The 17,434-nt window shown below is 38.8% G+C and overlaps 1 protein-coding gene across 1 annotated transcript in view; it reads left to right on the top strand.

The window, feature by feature from the left end:
* ADGRB3 (adhesion G protein-coupled receptor B3) overlaps positions 1 to 17,434 on the top strand; it is a 450,308-nt gene that overhangs the window by 353,385 nt on the left and 79,489 nt on the right. Inside the window, exons 17-19 of the mRNA XM_014937019.1 lie at positions 1,276 to 1,402; positions 3,111 to 3,214; positions 6,531 to 6,633. Coding sequence (XP_014792505.1) covers positions 1,276 to 1,402; positions 3,111 to 3,214; positions 6,531 to 6,633 — 334 coding nt within the window. The remainder of the gene's footprint in view (positions 1 to 1,275; positions 1,403 to 3,110; positions 3,215 to 6,530; positions 6,634 to 17,434) is intronic.

Raw genomic sequence — 17,434 nt, 5'->3', positions numbered from 1 at the left:
ATGCGTGTGTGAATGGTTAAGAGGGGGGGGGGGGGGGGCTGTGTTGTGTTTAGGGGCGTTTGGCACGAGGTGCCGGCAAACGATTGCTTTGGCTTGGGGGGAGCGTGGTGCTGCCACCCCAAGAAGAAGAAATGGAGAAAGTGGGAGGGAGCTCGGGGCCGGCGAGTTGAGGGAGCGATGTCTGGAGGGCGAACTCGTGTGTCTCGTTGGTGATGGTGTGTGCTGAAATCCACCCCTCTGCTGGAGCTGAGGCAGGAGTTGGAGCCATCTGATGCTGCCGTTTCCAGGGTGAAATTTCTAAGGCTCGAGCACTAAAAACAACAGCCCAAAAGCCCCCAAATCCTCAGCAAAAAATAGCCATCAGAACAGGAGATCTGGCATCTCCCGGGCTAACTGGCATAACCCAGATCGGCGTTTGAGAGCCATCTGCCTTTAAACTAGCCACACACACCACAGAGGGAGGGGGAAAAAGGGGAAAAAAAAAAAAAAAAAAAAAAAAAAAAAAAAAAAAAAAAAAAAAAAAAAAAAAAAAGAAAAGACACTACAACCACCGACCACGACATCATTTTTTTTACAAAAGGGCCAGAAACGGCACCGGTAGGAAAAAGGGGGAGAAAAAAAAAAAAAAAGGAGGGAAAAAAAAAAAAAAGTAAGTCTGACACGCTATGTGAAGCCTTCCAGCTTTAAGCCTCTAGAACCTAAACTTAGCACGGCGCTGAAGGAAACAGTCACTTCTGGAAAATCCCAGCCAAGAGTGTAGGGGTTGCAGCGGTGCAGAAAGGTCAGATATCGTATATCTTTAGCAGTTTGTCTACTTTGGAAAAGCGTTCTTGAAATGTATTTAACAGGCAGCTCTTCAACAATTGTGAAAAATGTAGAAAGTGAAAAGCCTTCGGATTTGGTTGTGGTAAAGGGCGCGGGAAGGAAAAAGGGGAAAAAAAAAAAAAAAAAAAAGGCAGGAGAGAGGGAGAGGAAAAGCCTCCCCCTCTTCTTCCTCCGCGGAGTTTTTCGCAGTGCTCTGGTGGGGCTCGGAGGTGGCTGGCAGCGCAGGGGGCGGCTGCTGCCGCGGCTGGCGGGGCTCCGCGCAGCGCAGCGCGGGGCTCGGGCTCCGTCAGCACCAACGGCGCCGGACAGCTCCGCGCCCCGCGCATCGCTCCGCCGTACCGTGCGGGGACACCGCATTGTCTGCGCGGGGAATGGGCCGGCACCAGTAATTAGCCCCATTTCCTTCCCTTCCCCCCACCTTTTCCACCCCCTTCTCTCTCTCCTTTGCAGGAACGAGTCTTTGGGAGCCTGGTCCACCCAGGGATGTAAAACGGTGCTCACCGATGCATCCCACACGAAATGCTTATGTGATCGTCTCTCCACCTTCGCCATTTTGGCTCAGCAACCTAGAGAAATAGTAAGTAACAAAGCGGGGAGAGGGAGGGAAAAAAAAAAAAAAAGCAAAAAAAAAAAAAAATCGAAAAAAAAAAATTTGCCGGTTTGATGCGAAAGGCGATCGCGGCGGGGGGAGGCTGGAGGGAGGGGGGAGCTGGGGGAGCTTTTCTCCCAGGTCTGTCTCCCAGGGTGCGTGGAGGAATTGTTTCATACCGCAGGTAGGGAAATGTTCCTCTCCTGGTGTCTACAGTGCCTCAGAGAAACGATATTCCACATTCTGTGAGGCAACTAAATCCTGGCCAAATTTGCATCTTCTCGGACTCTGGGTTTTTCAGGGAAAGCCTTCTGATTGTGATGCAAATGTGCTGGAAACTTTTGTATTGAACAATTAGCAACTTAACAAGCTTTTTAAAAGGTTGCAAGGCTTTCCAAGGGAATGTGCAGGGCTTTATTGTTGCTGGTGGTAGGAAACCCCTAGATACTGTAGTTAAACAGATTGCAGATCTGCATTGGGCATTTTCAGCCCAGATTTTCTGTGTAGTCTGTTGATACCGTGTAAGAAAAATGATCAAGTTTTCCTGAGAAAGAGGGGACATTAAGTGTATAAGCAGAGACTCCCAGTGCTATTGAATGTAAAAATAGCTAAAAAGCAAATATTTGAGAAGTTATCCTGCATGATTTCATTTTCCTGGTTTTGGAAGCCTATGATCAGACTCTTTGTAATAGCAAAGTAGATCAGTTTGGAACAAAGTGATTGAAATAGAATGTTACTTTCTGTCTGAAATCTGGCCTAAAAGTACATCTATCTGATCTCCTATTTGGGGTGACAAAAGATACCTTGATAAAATGTAATTTACAATACATCCCAAAGGCTTTAAAAAGCATTTTGGTAAACAGGCAAACTTTTAGATCTAATTTTTTTCCATTTGTATTAGCAAATACCATGTCTATTTCAGAACATGAGCACATATACACGCGGAAGAAAAGCCATACCTGATATCTGATCATAATAGTTTCTTTTACGACAGGGAAAGCTAGTTTGTTTCCAAGGTCATTTATTTATTTTCATTTCTTATTAACACACAGACTTCAAATGAAATAATTCTAAATTTCCAGCATCTTTACAGAAGGCTTATGATATTGTTGCCATAGATATCTTCCCATTCTTTCTAGACAATCAGAGGCCCAAGGAAATTAAGTGTGTGAGAACAGTGGATTGAAGTCAAAGTTATTAAAAGTCAGAAAGTTTGGTAATTCTGCAACAAGCATGTACCAAATTCTGGGACAAAATACTGGATGATCTTTAATATATTGCAGAGAAACCAAGCAGTTTGTTTAATACACAATTTAAATATTGCTGTTTCTCAAGAGAAATATGTATTTTAATTAATTTTAAACGGAGTGTAGTTGAAACGTGAAATCATAGTTTCCTATTACATTGTGATATTACTACTTACTTTATTTTTCAGAGTGTCATGCAGTTATTATATATATTTTGAAGCTCAAAGGCCTCTGAGGGCTGTAGCAATAATTGAACAGATCTCAGAGTTATGTATGGATCAGTTTTGGAATGAAGTTGATTTCTGCTACATAAGTAATATTACTGAAGCTACCTGTGATAGTGTGGCTGCTTTTATCGTTTTGCTCTTATTGCTTTTCTTTGTTTTTTGACTTGTTGTTTTAATTGCTGGAGGATGGTTTCCTTCATGGTTATCTGTTGTAACTTACAGATCATGGAATCATCTGGTACACCCTCAGTGACCTTAATAGTAGGCAGTGGTCTCTCATGCTTGGCCTTGATCACCCTAGCAGTTGTCTATGCAGCACTATGGAGGTATGTAATGGTTTAGCACAGCTGAATGTGGATGCATAGCTATATTGAGTTGAATTGAAATGTAAAGAGAGCATCAGATGCAACATTTATTATTTGGAAAAGAAAAAAAAATAAGTAAAATGTAGTGCATGTTTTGACTCCTAAATTTGTTGATGTGATTGATTAGTTTTACTCTCTTGGCCTACTGGTGATGGTGGAGCCCACTCTTCTCTTTCCCCTCTTGAGTGTGTATGATATTGCTCTTTCAGCAGGGTATTCATAGTGCTGATAAATATTTTACAGGAGTCTTCTATATGATATATTTCATGTAAGGCTTCTGGCCTATACCTTGGAATGCTTTTCCTCCATTTACATTTGAAAACAAAAATTCTATGTTATAAAAATGGCATATAAAGTGTCACATCAGATACTGCAGATTTAGGGAGACTTAGTCAACTGGTTTCCAGTTTATCCACTTCTGCTAGAGGTTTCAGTGAAGACCACAAACTGAAGTAGTCTCAAACAGTGTGGGGGTACATTCCAGTCTTTCCATACTGAGTTTACTGTACTAAAATATTAGATTGACTCAAAACTGAAATACATATTTATGCAGAAAATTAATTTGAGAAGTGATGAGAAATAGCATGATGTGTTAGTGTGGAAGAAATAGAAAAGCAAGAGGAAAAGTCACGTGAAGTAATAATATTTTTTTTAAAGTGAGCATGGGTTCTCATTTAACTTTTTTCCATAATAACAGGAAGATAGGTTCTTAAGCAATTAGGAAGAAACACAAGGAGAAAATAACAAATAACTTCTAGAGTCATGTAAACTCAACCAATGGAATTTTACTTTTAGAAGTAGCTTGATAATTTTACATGTTTTTCTCTTTCACTCTCTCATGCAGCCAGAGACTCACAGGATTAGACATACATATAATGAATATAGAATATCCAGTTACATAAGTGGTAATAAAAAGAGTATAAGAATTAACAGTTCTTGTCTGTCAAAACTAAGAATGAGAGTATTTCAGGATATGATTCCCATCTGAAGATTGTAGTGTTATTTTTGCACTCCCTGATATATTTAGCACTTGGATGGAAATACAGTCACGCTCAGTGAAACTGGTCTTCTACATTATTTAGACTAAATATAAGGAAGAAATTTTTTTTTTACAATGAGGGTGGTGAGACACTGGCCCAGGTTGCCCAGAGGAGGTGTAGTTGTCCCTGTCCCTGGAAGTGTTCAAGGCTAAATTGGATGGGGCTTCAAGTAGCATGGTCTAGTGGGAGGAGTCCCTGCTCATGGAAGGGGGGGTTGGACCTAGATGGTCTTTAAAGATCCCTTCCAACCCAACCCAGTCTATGATGCTATGATCCTGTGATTCTATGATCCTATGATAATGGTAACTTCCAAGCTAAGCAAAAAATGTATGTGATGTGTTATGGAATAATGTGAGTTCTCCATCCAGCTGAAGAAAAAATAACTCCTTTAGATCTCTGTGTTCTATCAGTGAAATATTTTGAAAGTATTATGTCCAGTGAGTGGCCTGTCATTTGAATCATTAAAATGTGCCTTCAACACATTTCTGAAGAGCACATAGTAACCAACTATAGGGGGAAGATAGACACTGGAACTTATAAATATATCTGTTTATTTTTATAAATCTAGGAGTAGGAAGAAATTTGATGTTTTGACCCCATGTCTGTATTTGTATTTTGGAACACCCACCTTCCCTTTGAATGGCAGGGCCTGTTTAGAAGTGATGTAAGGTAGAGGTGTTCTGGTCCAAAGAAGGTTTGCGTGGGCATTCTTTTACGGCTGGTTGATTTGATCCCCAAAACTGAAAATTCCAACTGAAAAATAAGTTCAGTGTGGGTCAGGTATTCAGCCTTCCCTTCCTTTCCCTTCAACAACAGCGAGCTGTGGGAAAAACTAAGACCTCCCTGGCTTGAGTCAGTGCTATGGGCTGCTGCTTGCACTGTCCTTACCCGGTCACTGAGATCCTTCACAGACCATAGGTGCTCAGCGTTGGGAACTGGCCCAGGTGAATCAATAGCTAAAAAAGTTCAAAAGTAGCAGCATACTGACTGTTCAGGCAAAGGCACTAGCCTTTCTGTCTCAACTTTTTTGCAAAAGCATAGAAACAGCCTTAGCGACATTGCTACATTTTGAGGAAAAACGTGGATGGTGGTATCAGGGTTGTTCTGTCTTCTCAACTGAAAAATGTGATGTTCTATTCCTTCAGTCGTAGCTGAGCAAAAAGGACTGCAATTCATTTCATGTCCAAAGCTCAGCATTTCTCATGGGTTCAGCACCCTGTGTTACAACCAGAGTGTCAGTTACGGGGGTACAGCTCAGGAGGAGACAGCAATATTAACCAAGCTCTAGTGTAGGTCATAAAATATATAAACGCATAGCACGGTCTTCAGAGGAACTGCACACCCTTAACTTCCATTTGCTGCAGTAGTCAACATTTACTCTTACACCTCTGAAAATCAGGCCAGTGAGTTACTTCATTTGAAACCATAATCGTTCCCTTTCTGTCCTGTAGCATATAAAAGACTGTATATAGAAAAATGAGAACATTTGCATCTTGAAAGGAAATAGGTGGTAACAGCATTTGACTTTTTCATCCTAAACATACTTGTAAAATGAATATGATAAGTTTGCAAAAGACACTCTGTGATGCTCACTGCTATAATTTAATCTCTCTGTACAAACTGAGCTATTTTTTAGCATTAGATATTATGAAGATGATGCAGTATTATTGTTTCTTCACACAAATTATTTCGTAAATGTAGTGGAACTTCAAGTTTAATGTTACCATTATCCCAATAACGTGTTTCAAAATGTACTGCTGTAATATCATCAACCGACCTGCATCTTATTTATGCATTGTGGACCAGATTTGCTGTTTATGTAAATCACCATATTTTTGCTGAAGTTAGTTATTGTGAGTGGTCTGTGCCAGCTGTGGATATTCCCAGGGATGAGCAGAGAGCATAAGAAGTTCCTGATATGAATGCATGCGAGCTCTTCATTATCAGTGCGGTGTTAGAACAGTGTTGCCAGCAGTTTTTAAAAGAAGCATTGATAGATTATTTTTAAAATATACCGAGATACTAAGAGGGGATTGCAGAATATCTATCAAAATATCGCAGTTCCTGTGTTTGTAATGTGATAGGACCCTGATACTCTATTGGAACGCTTGAAAGAGAGCACTTACCTTTCAAAGTATCTCCAATGTTTAACACAAGAATTGCATCAAAGCTTTGTATGACTTTCTAGTTGTTTTCCTGTTAGAAAAATTGTACTCTGTCTTTGTTTATTTGAACAGGTACATCAGATCTGAGAGGTCAATAATTCTAATCAATTTCTGCCTGTCTATTATCTCATCAAATATCCTTATCCTGGTTGGACAAACTCAAACACATAACAAGGTATGATGATGGATTATATTAAATTTGCATTTAAATATTTATATCTTTGATTTATTTGTGTGTAGCTTAAAATAATTATATCCATTTAGGCCTGTACTCATAGGAATCAGCATTTTTTTGGTAAAATATTAGGAGACAAGGGAAAATATTTACCGTCTTTCCTAGTCTTATTTTCCACCCAAAAATCCCTTTTGGTATTGTTCCCTCTGGATAAGCTGTGTTCTCTGTGGTAGACTTGTATGTTTTATAACTAAATTTCAAAGCAAAACAGTTCAAAGACTCAACATCAAAAGCACAATTTCTGGTTCATTATAATAGTTGTAATAGGATTGTGCTACAGTGTTTTTGTCTTTTTATTAACATACTGGTACTCAAAAGGCAAGTAGAAATTGCTTGGAAGTTAGAGTACTACTCTTCAAAATTTGCAGAAACAGAAATCATAACAAGCTATAGAACTGTTAAGTCTCTGACTGATGTAGCTATAAAGAAGTAATAACCCTGCATTCCTTACTTAGTGATATACTGCTCATTTATTACTAATCTGTTCTCGGGCTCTTTCTGAACTTGAACTGAATTTGTCCTTCTCCTGAAGAGCAGGGCTGTGCCCGTGTTTTGCGGCACCACCCAGTGCCTAGTAATGCTAGGCAAATTTCAGAACTGACAAGAAATGTTTGCTTAAAATTAATTATAACCGTATGATAGATTGGAACAGAAAATAGGATGTAATTGGTGAATAGGGCAATGTGTGAGAGAAAGCTCGTAAGTTTTGGAGTGAGCAAGTATCTGTAGAGTAATTCTTTATCCCACTACTTAAAGTACTGCTTATCTTAATTTTTCCGATATTTAATGAAATATGTCCATCTTCTGCTATAGGATAACTGGTGTTTCTACAACACATCTGTAATTAATCATTTATTCTTTTCAAATGAATGCTTAGAAATTTAGCTGCCAGAAGTCTCATAAACTGAATACAAGTCACATAGCTGTACTTTGTAAAAAACACCCATGTAAAGTCATTTCCAACATGTAATTTAACAAAATTATTAAAATTAAGATATTAATATGCTTTAAAGTTTTGAAAGTATGTAGAGGTGCACACAAACAAAATGTGGATTTGCAGAAGGAACCCATGTGACTCTCGCAGGTTTTATTCTGAGGGGAAAAAGACAGAAATGTGCAAGCAGCTCCTGAGTACCAGAGTGCAGAAGGATGATCAGACCTCTCTAGAATTTCAATGCCTACATGTATAGTCAAATATACTATTTTATTATGCATTTCAAACAGAAATATGGTTCAGTAGCTGAAAGTTCCTGTGTTTATTGCCACTCTGGAGTCAGGGTTTGAGAGCATCAGAATGACTGTGTTGAATAATATGCTCCCCAGGTACGCTGGCAGCCTTTCTCTGATGCTAGACTCTGGGAACTCTGGGCTAAAACATGCCCTTAATCCAGTTCCTTTCTTTGAATCTTAATCTCCTTGAGCTCCCTTACTTCTACTTCCTGAACTCCTGAAAGTACAGATACTGACTTTTCAGGAGATCCTAGAAATGGAGATGTTCAGAGGCAATAATTGACAGAGAAAACAAGACATCACAAAGTTTCCATTTTTAATATATGGCCTGAAAAATGACTCTGAAGTACCACTTTTTACTGCACTTGTCTTCTTTTTAAGTCCACATCTTGGTTTTGATACATTTACCACCCGGGAGCTTCTAGCCAAGGAGTACCTCGAATAGATCAAAGGCAGAATACATTTTTTATATGAGAAAGGTATTCCTTGTTACAGTCCAAAAGTCTTTTCATCACTTTGTCCACTGATATGTGAATATATTGTAGCTCTGAGAGGCTGCTAAAGACAGTATTTAGCAAAAGCTTATTCAAATTAAAGTCAGATCCGGGTATGACTTCAGTATGTTTGTAAGTAGAGGTGTGTTTTGGCATCAGATACGTTTGAATTCAAGTTCTGAATTTTTTATTTTGAAAGATCATATATGACCAGAAGAAGTCAGTGTTTGATTTTTAGTCCGTAAATCTAGATCACAATACTGACAGCTAGGAAAAATTGGGTTTTCATTTTGCTGAGCAGGAAAATGAAATCTGTAAATGGGAACTTTAGAAAGAAAATCAGATCCTTACCGTGGTTGAAGATAAAAAACATTTTTGCATTTGTTTCTGAGACCATTTTGGTTCTTAGTGTTTGTTTGAAAATTTTGGGAGAAATCTTGAGAATAATTTATCACGGCAATGTAATATTCAAGTCAGCAGAAACTGTTTCCTGAACAAAGGTTGAGGTGGTATTTTATGGAAAGAGGGTGAGCTCAGTATTTTACTGTATTGGAGAAAATTTGAGAAATGTAACAGGCCAAGTTTGAAAGTTTATTTACTCTGTTCCATTCTCATGTCCATACTATTCTCATATTACTGGGGCACCTCGTTAATGTCCATATGATGCTGCTGATACTGACAAAGTTGAAGAAGACTCCTGTCTTCCATTCTTTAGTTTGTTTCTGCTTCTGAGTTTAAATTGTCCCAAGCTTTGTATTTGTATATTCCCTTTGAGAATAGGTGCTTGTAAATGTTGTCAAAACTGAATTCTAGTTTAAAGTTGAACAGTGCAAATTAAGCATACGGGAGGTGTATTTATAACAAACAGCATATTGTCAGCCTGTTTGCAGTTTGGAGTTTTCTCTATCTGGATTAAACTGCACCAGCTACTTTTATTCATTTCAATGCTATTCCATCTTCAGGAAATTTCTGTCGTTTATTTCAGTATGCCCATTGATGTCCTTGTCAAAGAAAAAAATATTGAGTCTCTTGGTCTGGATAAGTGCAGGTTTTCTGTTATTTTCATTCTGTTTTATGTAAATCTCATATACTTAGCGTGTTAAGTTTAGCTCTACTCTTTGAAGGTTGAGTATATCCTTGATGTTTTCACAAAAGCTTCTTTTAGTGAAGACTGAGTGAGTTTTGGTATCGCACTCTCTAAGTTCTGTCTTTTTTCAGTAAAAATATCATGGTATTTCCCACAGGCAGAAATGGACTAAATATTTGCAAGGACATGTAGAGGTAGTTTAAATTTCTTCAAGCTACCATAGCTTTCCTATTTCTAATATTCCCTGTTTAAAAGTGAATTTTTCTTCAGCTTCAATAACTTGAGGATGCTAACATTAGACAAGAGGTCCAGGTCATGGGGCTTTTTGGCTTGTTTTAGAACAGTTCATGATGGGGGGCATGAAGGGGACTATGGTTTCTCATGGAAGATTTGGACTGGGATAGCAAAACTTTTTGTCAACAGAAAAGCCTTGCTCCTTTATTCCTTCTTAGCCAAGCGTGTTGTGCATTTTATTGAAGGACACAGCTGAGAAATGTTCTGCTTTTTTTCAGGATGTTTCCCCAAACCTCTCAAAATGCAGAACTTTATTCAAAGCCTTTGTTACATTTGACTGTGTAAGAGATTTCTGTTTTGTCAGATCCTGTTTTGAAATACAGGTCAGTGAAGGCTGAATTTACAAGAATATTATGAATTTAATTATGTCTCTTCTTTAAATATGCTCAGGCATATTTAGGCATATACTAGGCATGAGAAGCGTATTAATTTACTATGGTATTTCTTTCTGTCTTGTTTTCTTTTCAGTGTTAAATGTTAGCCACATAATCATATTTAAATTTGAGGATATACAATTGATACACTGGAGATAGCCCTTTAACAGATTAATTAAAAAGGGGTAACGTTTGTTGTGTGTAACCTAACTGCTCAAATATCTGTTATTTCACAAAAAATGTGAGATGTCCCTAACATCTGCAAAAGCGTTACATATTTACTTTGAAAAGACTGACAGTTTTCTTTGAGGAAATATACATCAGTGATGTGTAGGTTTCGCTGCAACGTAACTCTTGCTGTATTATGTTTCCTAATGTTCTTCTTGCCATCAAGAAAAATGGTTGTATTTCTTCTATATGTGGACCTTTAATGCTTAAGCTATAAATCTTTACTATGCTTCTGATCCCATTTAATGAATAGATTCCCTACCCCAAATAAGTTATTGATTAAAATTATGTGTATTTTTTCATAAATTCTCTTTCCTTTATATACATTCAGAAGATACTTTGTTTTTTTCACAGTTCTGCCTAATAGAAACACATTAGCTGTTTGATGTAAACAATTCTTGTTTACCTGTTTTTCCTGTGAAGAAAACAAAGATGAATATAATTTAAAATAAATTATACGTATGGGCAAAAGTTAATTATTTCTATATTATCTGTTTGCAAGTGTAGTTTAGAATTTGTTGATGGAGTTTGGGTCACTCGTGAGAAACAGGCATATTTTTAGAAATGTCGTAAGACCCTGTACATTTTGTCAACCTGGTCAGGTTTATGTGTGCCTACAAAGGAATGTTGGGGGAGATGTTAGGGCAGAAGGCAAGATTTAGCCATCCCGATATTCTGTGTCATCCCTGTTTAATTGCAATGCCCGGTTTATTGTGCTTACTGTTGCACTGTGGGATTGGGCCCATACCTGAAAGGATATGAAAAAGGCATGTCCTGACCACCTGAAGCACATAACATAAACAGTCACTAGTTCTGCGAAATGTACTGTAAACAAGCAGAAAACAGTTTTGTACATAAGGAGATTTAAATGTTCACTAAATAGGCTGACTGGACAAATAACCCCATTTTAGACTTTTTGGGGTTGGTTTTTTTTTTTTTTAAAAAGAGAGTTTATAAGCTGAAAGAAGCAAATAGAAGCTGAAAGGAGTTGAAAAGCTGCAACATCCCATTCCCATAGCAATCAGAAGGGACCGACATGGTAACGAGGGCTCCCTGAGGTTTTGAGAAGCAGCAAGTGGCAGGATCCCCTGGGGTCCCAGCAAACCTTCTGGTGGTACTAACGCTTCCAACCACGAGGCTCCTGCCCCGTGTCTGCCACTGGCTTACAGATGCAGGCATCGTGGCAATACATCTCCTAGGAAACAGCGGGGGAGACTTAAGAGCAGATGGAACGAACAGAAAAACGATGCTAACGCAGCATTAAGGTTGTGTTAGAAAATCAAGTAGGAGGTAGGGAATTTAGCGTCTCAGGCAGCAGCGCACTGTTTTTCAGATCTTGCCCAGAGAACTTTGGGGGAATACCCCGCCATTTAAACAACTGAAGCCTGGGAAAATGCATCCTTCCATTTTTGCCACTCCCCAACTTCCAAATTAACATCTACTCTGCTGATTGTCAGCTCTTTCTTTGTGTGACAGCTTTTTGAACGGCGGAGCCCTAGAACCTCTGCTATGGGTCAGCCATCACAGAAACACCCCAACAAACAGGTCAGCAGTCAGCAGGCTGCATCACGTACATAGGCCTGCTGTGTACCCAGGAACCCAGAAACCTTACCTGGAGAAGAGCCCACTTACCTGAGTAACTGTTAAAGGAGTAGGTCTGTTTAAGCAACACTCTTTTACCATGCCAAATTCTGACAAAATCTGTTAACATCAGCTGAATTAACTACCCGCTTTTAGATTCTCAAGAGAACCTCTGGGAGCAGATCTTTCTTACCCCAAATCAGTATACATTGTCATTCATGCTACTGCTACCTGCCTCAGAGGAGAAGGTAACATTCTTCTCAAAAGCATTCGCCAATCTGTTTCTCAAAATACATCAACTTTACCATTCAGTTTGCTATTTCTAAACAAAACAGACGTTTTGATTGTAAGTGGGATACAGGGAAGAAATTGGGTAGATATTAGCAGCATGAGTTCTCTGCCTCCAATCCCAAGAAACTTTTTAAGAGCTCTGTGAGCTATTTAGAGTCACAGAATCATTCAGGTTAGAGGACCACCGGGTCCAACTTCATTCTCAAGGCAGGGTCAGCTGTAGGGTCAGAATGGGTTGCTCAGGGCTTTATTTTTTTTTTCTTTTTTTAAATCAAGTATTTTTTTTTTTTTTTTCTTTTTTTTTAAATCAAGTCTTGAAAACCTCCAGGAATGGAAACGGCACAGCCTCCTTGGGAAGCTTGCTCCACTGCTTCTCTGTCCTGATGGTCAGAAAGTTTTTCCATATAGCTGGTCTGGATCTCTTGTTTCAATTTATGCCCATTGTCCCCTATCATTCCACCACACATCACTGTAAAGAGCTTACCTTCATCTACTCAGTGACCTCTCTACAAACACCGACAGGCTGCCGTTAGGTGCCCCTGAAGCCATGTCTTATCCAGACTGAACAAGCCCACCTCCCTTAGTGTCTCTTCACAAAGCAAGTATTCCAGCCTCCAAGCATCTTGGAGGTCTCTGCTAAACTGACTCTAGTTTCCATGTCTTACATGCATTGGGCAACTCAATTGAACTGGATGCAGTGTTTTAGATATGGACTAATGAGTGCTGAGCACCTACTGGCTGTGCCTCTCTAGATGTCAGCCCCAGAGGTTGTCAACTGTCTGGGCTGGCAGGGGACACTGCTGACTCATATTCAGCTTGATGCCTATCCTTCCAGCCTGTGCAGATCTCTCTGGATGGCAGCTGATCCCTTGAGCCTGTAGACTGGTACCCCCAGTTTAGCGTTATCTACAGACTATATGAACAAGAACTCCACTGGCTGCTCTGGGTCATCAACATTAAACACAGGTCCCTGGACAGACCCATGTAATATTTTGCTTGTTATCTGCTTGCAGGTAAATTGCCACCCATTAGTCATTACACTCTAAGCCAACCATCCAACTAGTTTTTTGTCCATCTGGTTGTCCACTAATGCAACTGTGGCCTTCTAGCCTGGTTACAAGAATACTGTGAGAGACTTTGTTGGAGCTCATTTTAGCGGGCTTTGTTTTGCAAAGCAAAAGTGATGTTGGTTTGGGAACCCCAAATTTACCAAGGTTTACCCTCAAAAGACTAGTCTGACCCATGACTCCCGCTGGTGCCAGCTCTGTTGTCTCTCAGCTGGTGAGGGTTTTCTGCCACGCGCCCACACGACCGCCGTTGCACGCGTGCGCTGAGGGAAGTGGCACGGGTGGATTCTCCTCCCTCCTCCATGGTTGTGGCACTGGAGTTGGTGCTGGCGTGTGTGCCTCTGCTGTCCCTGCCTTAGCACAAAAGAAAAATAGCTCAGACTTTTCTGAGGTAACCCGCTGCTGTCCTAGTCTTCCCAAAATGGAGGGTTTTTCCCCTCCTTGTTCTTCAGGACCTGTTTAGAGTAGTTTTTTTCTCTTCTAGAATTCACCCCCACAGACGCAAGGAAAATAGCTCATTCTCTCACAAACACATGTTTGAATCCTTTCAGGCAATCTGTTGATGACTCAAGCAACTATTTTGGGCTTTGCACCTTTTTTCCACTTCTCTTTTGCTTATTTGTTGAATTTCAGGGGAAACGGCAAAGCAGTCAATGGCAAATATATCAACCTACAAAAGTTAAATGTTCATGACTTTCATACATAATAATTAGTTTTAAGAAAGAGGAAACTATAAGCACTTCTAGGTATAATGGTAAAAAGGATTTTTAAATGAAGATACAATAGGAATAAACTTCACAAGACTAAATGTTTTATGTAATAATGATAACAACAGCAACACCAAAAAGCAGCATTCAGTTGGTTGGTTACTTTCATTCCAGTATGAAAGTTTAATTTCCTACATAGATTTTCCTATGTGGGTGACCATTTTTAAGAATGTAGGCGTAAAATTCCTTTGTCACATAAACCAAAACAGATACAGAAACACAGTACGGTATCTTTGGTATACCTCTCTGGTAAAATAGCACATTAAAAAATACAGCTCTGAGATAAATGCAGTGTAAATCTTATGCCATACTACAAAAATTATTGCATCATTACTCTTTCTGTATAACAAAATAAAACATATTATAAAGGTCAACTCTTTCAAAAGACTATCATAGTCAGATGATATCATAGACATATCATAAAATAGTGTAAATTCTGTGCAAATTATTATCTATCTATTGTACTGGATTTTATTTATACTTCACTACAATTCCCTGTTGTGTCTGAGTGTTGTCAGGAACATATGGTACAGTTTAACCTTGACGTGCATTGTGAAGATCATTTGTAGTTTTAGGGTTTTAGGGCTTTTTTTTCTTGTGTTCCCCTAGGTCAGAGTCTTTAGGCCCCTATATCTTGCAGTCAAGTCAACGAGTGCATTTTAAGGGAAATTCAGTCTGGTTCTCAGCCTGGTCTGATCAGAAGCTGTAAAATGAGTGTTCTCTCCTTAACACTACATGCTGCCCTCTGTAAAAGCTATGGGGCTCCGTCTTGCGATCCTTTTACATGAAAATATTCTTAGCCCTACATTTACTTTCATTTTAAAGTTTTAGAAATAGTATCACATAAAAGTTGAGAAAATCAGGCTCAGAGGTGATGTAAGAGTTAGTATGAAAATGACTTGTGAAGTTTGCGTTTGTTCCTGATGCCTGAGGTACACTCAGTTCTGAAAACAGAGCTTGCTAGTGAATCAGTTCACATTTAATGCTGGAGTCCCTCTTGCTTTTGCAACAACTGGGGAAAAAAAAAAAAAAAAAGTGAATGATATTTTGCTAGATACAATCAAACTTGTCCAGGATGCTGTTTGAACAGCAGCCAAAACCAACTGCTTCAGAAGTACAAGAGGCTCTGCCCTAGGCAATTGTAAGTTAACCTACCCTGTACTTTATTAGATTGTTTAATTTGTGATTGATTTTAGGATGTGGCTAAAATAAATCTCCCATAAAATGATAATTATTCTCAGGTGCTAAGATTAAGGTCTGGGTTCCAGTGCCTATGTTCAGACCTGTTTATTCATTTTATATTTGTCTGCTTTCAGAGAAAAGAAAATAATCTGGGATGAAATTGTATCTTAATTCATTTTATATTTGTCTGCTTTCAGAGAAAAGAAAATAATCTGGGATGAAATTGTATCTCAAGTTTGCTCCTTCCTTCCTTCCTTCCTTCCTTCCTTCCTTCCTTCCTTCCTTCCTTCCTTCCAGCATAAACTTGTCTTTCCTGTTTGCACATTCTAGTTCTTCTACAGGGTGATGGTAGGTGAAATTTCATGGGAAGTCAGACAAGCAGGATACTTGTTCTAGACAGAGACCAACAATCACACAACAAACTGATCACACAAATTCTGATCTTTCCTGCTTTTTCTTTCTGAGGAAAGGCCGGCGGTTACTGTGTGCTGGACTCATTGAAGTCAGCACTCACTAAGCGTGATCCTGACATTAAATACCTCATGAGAAAAAGCAATGTTGTTAGATGTTCTGGATTACAGCAGGACTTTGTCATGAGAGGGATACCCAGCTTGTAAAATAAAGAGACTCCTGGGTATGGTTAGGGACCCGGAATTGCACACCAAAGATGCTTTTGGTGCTATTGTAAAATGCATGTAGTGCCAGTTGGACCAGACGATTCTTGAGGCCCCTTCCAAGCTGGTATTCTGTGATAGCTGCTGAAACGTGACCTTTTTATATTTGTTTTCATGGACATACATGCTTATTATGTTGAGTCTCAGTGAGTCACACCATAGATATCAAACCCAGTACTAAAAAATTGACAGTACCGGTGTTTTTCTCTTTTGATGCTTTGTCAAAACCTATACAATACTGACATTGTGGATGAATAAGTAGGTATTTTGTGGAATGTAATAGAAAATTACGCTCAGAATATCTGTTGAAAGAAAACTGTAAAGGTAAATTTACGAAGCATGCATTTGGCTACAATCATGAACATTTTAAATGAATGTAATTGTGAGATTTCCAGAACCCTGCAGGGAAATGTACATGTTTGTAATAAAAAGGCCTCAAGCTGTTAAAACTGATAGAATTTCTGAAATGTCAAGAAAGTTCACTTTGCACTAGACTTCTGGGTTTAAAAACAGGATGGAAAACATGTTAGTATCTGTCTCTTCAGAAGAAAACTGAAATATATCTGGCACAAGGAGTCCAGCAGTTGGAAGGAAGTATGAATAAGGTTGGCACAAAATGTTGTTCCATTAGTAAGTGATTACATATCTGTCTCTAATTAGTAGCATGGCATATAATTTGTGCTCTATGCTCTTTATTTCATAAAAAGTCACATCTTCAACCTATCCCATATTTGCTAAATAATTTCTTTAAGCTAGGAAATCTAAATGGATTTATTATTCTTTAAATACCACTTAAAGCTAGGTGAAGGCTTAGAGTGAGAATGGCTCCCTTAATAAGCTTAGCTGAACCATACAGGACAACAAAGCCCAATGTGTCAGAACCTACAGCTATTGAAACTTGGGTTTTAAAAAGACGGGATTAATTGTAAAGCTGTTGTTATTTGCATTGAGATTTTACACTTCCTATATTTAAGAGGGTTTTCAAGTCTCTGTCTTTTACTGTATATCTTCTTATGTCAAGTCAATCAGAATTCGGGCTTGAGTGCTAATGATTTAATTACTGCTATAAGACCTTCATTTTTGGCACTGCTTATTTTTTAAAGTAAATACAGAATAGTAAAAATGTTTCACTGAACTGTGTGATCCCACAAGGCACTGCAGTTGTGCTACATGGAAGAAAAAATGTTCACTAGGAAACATAGTTAGACCTCAGTATCAGGGCAGCATTAATGATGAACAAGAACTGCTGCTAGACTCAGCTTGTCTCTTGTAGTTATTCATAAACCTCATCCCATAAAATATCTCCAGAAGTGAATCCATTAGAGTTTAAACCTGATCCATTGTCTGTTCCCATTCATTTCTAAGGGATTCTTCCTTTTGGAAAGAAGATTCAACAGTATCACCAGATTCACCAGAAAAAGTATATTCTAGTCAGATTTTTAAACCTTTGTGGGAAGACTCAATCACATTCC

Source organism: Calidris pugnax, unplaced genomic scaffold (assembly GCF_001431845.1).
Source record: "Calidris pugnax isolate Ruff unplaced genomic scaffold, ASM143184v1 scaffold12, whole genome shotgun sequence".
NCBI classification, from domain to species: domain Eukaryota; kingdom Metazoa; phylum Chordata; class Aves; order Charadriiformes; family Scolopacidae; genus Calidris; species Calidris pugnax.
The sequence above is the reverse complement of the archived record's forward strand: the minus strand, read 5'-3'. Positions and strand labels throughout refer to the sequence as shown.